The sequence below is a fragment of the Capricornis sumatraensis genome, chromosome 1, assembly GCF_032405125.1.
Source record: "Capricornis sumatraensis isolate serow.1 chromosome 1, serow.2, whole genome shotgun sequence".
Classification (NCBI taxonomy): domain Eukaryota; kingdom Metazoa; phylum Chordata; class Mammalia; order Artiodactyla; family Bovidae; genus Capricornis; species Capricornis sumatraensis.
Genome location: NC_091069.1, coordinates 97045792 through 97048439, shown reverse-complemented (window position 1 = coordinate 97048439; position 2648 = coordinate 97045792). Strand labels below are relative to the sequence as shown.

Genomic DNA, 2648 nt, shown 5'->3' with positions numbered 1-2648 from the left:
TGGTGTGGGGTGGGGTGGGGTGTGTGTGTGTGTGTGTGTGTGTGTGTGTGGTGTGATCACTCAGTTGTGTCCGACTCTTTTGTGACCCCATGCACTGTAGCCCTCCAGGCTCCTCTGTCCATGGGATTTCCCAGACTTAAGAATACTGGAGTGGGTTGCCATGCCCTCCTCCCGGGGATTTTTCCCAATCCAGGGATTGACCCTGCATCTCCTGTACTGCAGGCAGATTCTTCACCATCTGAGCCACCAGGGAAGCCCAACACTCTGGCAGCACCACAGTTACCTGGAGTGTTACCACAGTGGAAACTAGGGGAAGAAGACACGTGATCCTGCTGGATTATTTCTTACAACTGCTTAAGGCCAAACAAGCTTCCCAGGTGGCTCTGCAGTAAAGAACCCGCCTGCCAATGCAGGAGATGCAGCTTCAATCCCTGGGTCGGGAAGATCCCCCGGAGGAGGAAATGGCAACCCATTCCAGTATCCTTGCCTGGAGAATCCCGTGGACAGAGGAGTCTGGCAGGCTTTAGCCTATAGCATTGCAAGAGAGACAGACATGACTGAGTGGCTAACAGAGAGTGGCGGCATACACTAACATTTATTTACGCAACAGAGTTTCTGTTGAGCATGCTCTCTGCTGGGGACACAGCAAACAACACAGACAAAGCCCTGCCCTCTCGAAGCTGGCTCTCCTCCAGCACTGCCTCATGCCAGGCTCCACTGGATCAGGGTGCTTATAATTCAGGTTAATAAACTGTTCAGTTGCTCAGTCGTGTCCAACTCTGCAACCCTATGGACGGCTCACCAGGCGTCGCTGTCCTCCACCATCTCCTGGAGTTTGCTCAAACTCATGTCCATTGAGTGATGCCATCCAACCATCGCATCCTCTGGCACCCTCTTCTGCTACTCTCAGTCTTTCCCAGCATCAGGGTCTTTTCCAATACGCTGGCTCTTCACATCAGGTGGCCAAAGTATTGGAGCTTCAGCTTCAGCATCAATCCTTCCAATGAGTATTCAGGGTTGATTTCCTTTAGGATGTATTTAGGATGTAGTATTAAATAAATGCTGATTATGGAAATGTTGATTACAAACTCGGGTCCCCCACAAGGTGGGTCTGATTAGGTTTCCTAGGTGATATGACAAGGCTTGTCATACTTGTGAAGACCCAGCCTTGTTCCAAGTGGTAAATAAGTGAGTCATCTCCACTCCGATGCTGAAAATACCTGTAAAACGGGGGGAAAAAAACCCTGTTCTATTCCACACGTGCTTGGAAGATCTAACCCCCTTTTCTTCCCTGCTTCTTTGCTCCAGGCCATCCAGAGCGCAGGAAGTTGCACAGCCAGTTGTCACAGAGACGATGAGGCTGTGATTGATGAATCGCATGTCCCAGCCAGTTGCTCCCAAAGACAGGCTCCTCCCAGCCCTTCCAGCGCCCCCGAGACCCAAACCAGCAGGAGGAACATGCAGCCCCCGAATCGCTGAGGCCCCTCCTATCCTGCTTCTGCCTCACCGCCAGGACCTCTTCCACGATGGCCTGTAACCAATCGTCCATCGAGACCTACGAATACCTGCTGCCCAACGCGAGCCACGAGGGGGACTCCCGGGTGCCCCCGCCGCCTGCCACGCTCAGGATGTCCCTGGCGGTCCTCATGATGCTGACGGTCGTGGCGGGGTTCCTGGGCAACGCGGCGGTCTGCATCATCGTGTACCGGAGGCCGGCCATGCGCTCCGCCATCAACCTGCTGCTGGCCACGCTGGCCTTCTCGGACATCATGCTATGCTTGTGCTGCCTGCCCTTCACGGCCGCCACCCTCGTCACCGTCCGCTGGCACTTCGGGGACTCCTTCTGCCGGCTCTCAGCCGCGCTCTACTGGTTCTTCGTCCTGGAGGGTGTGTCCATCCTGCTCATCGTCAGCGTGGACCGCTTCCTCATCATCGCGCAGCGCCAGGACCGGCTGAATCCCCGCCGGGCCAAAGTGATCATCGCCGCGTCCTGGGCGCTGTCCTTCTGCGTCTCGGCGCCGGCGCTGGCCGGCTGGACGCTGGTGGAGGTGCCGGCGCGGGCCCCGCAGTGCGTGCTGGGCTATACCGAACTCCCAGCCGGCCGCGCCTACGTGCTGACTCTGGTGGGCGCCGCCTTCTTCGTTCCCTTTGCGGTGATGCTCGGCGCCCACCTGGGCGTCCTGCACGCGGTGCGCAAGAACGCGGTGCGCGTGCACAACCAGTCCGAGCGCCTGGACCTGCGCCGGCTGCCCCGCGCCTGCCTGCGGCGGCTCCGGCGGCAGCAGCAGCAGGCCAGCCTGGACCTGAGTTTCAAGACCAAGGCCTTCACCACCATCCTGATCCTCTTCGTGGGCTTCTCGCTCTGCTGGCTGCCGCACTCGGTGTACAGCCTGCTGTCCGTGTTCAGCCGGCGCTTTTACTGCGGCCCCTCTTTCTATGCCACCAGCTCCTGCGTGCTGGGGCTCAGCTACCTCAAGTCCGTTTTCAACCCTATCGTCTACTGCTGGCGGATCAAGAAGTTCCGCGAGGCCTGTCTGGAGCTGCTGCCCCCCACCTTCCAGATCCTCCCCAAAGTGCCTGAGCGGATCCGGAGGCGAATCCAGCCGAGCACAGTGTATGCGTGCACGGAGAACCAGTCCGCGGTGTAG

The 2648-nt window shown here is 58.1% G+C and overlaps 1 protein-coding gene across 1 annotated transcript; it reads left to right on the top strand.

Moving 5' to 3' along the window:
- The first annotated feature begins 1526 nt into the window (after positions 1–1526).
- GPR45 (G protein-coupled receptor 45) lies at positions 1527–2648 on the top strand. The gene has a single exon (XM_068988004.1). It carries the CDS (start codon positions 1527–1529, stop codon positions 2646–2648), a length of 1122 nt encoding a protein of 373 aa, XP_068844105.1.

Coding starts and splice junctions, on each gene's coding strand:
- GPR45 (XM_068988004.1), top strand. CDS start 1,527: ATGGCCTGTAACCAATCGTCCATCGAGACCTACGAATACCTGCTGCCC.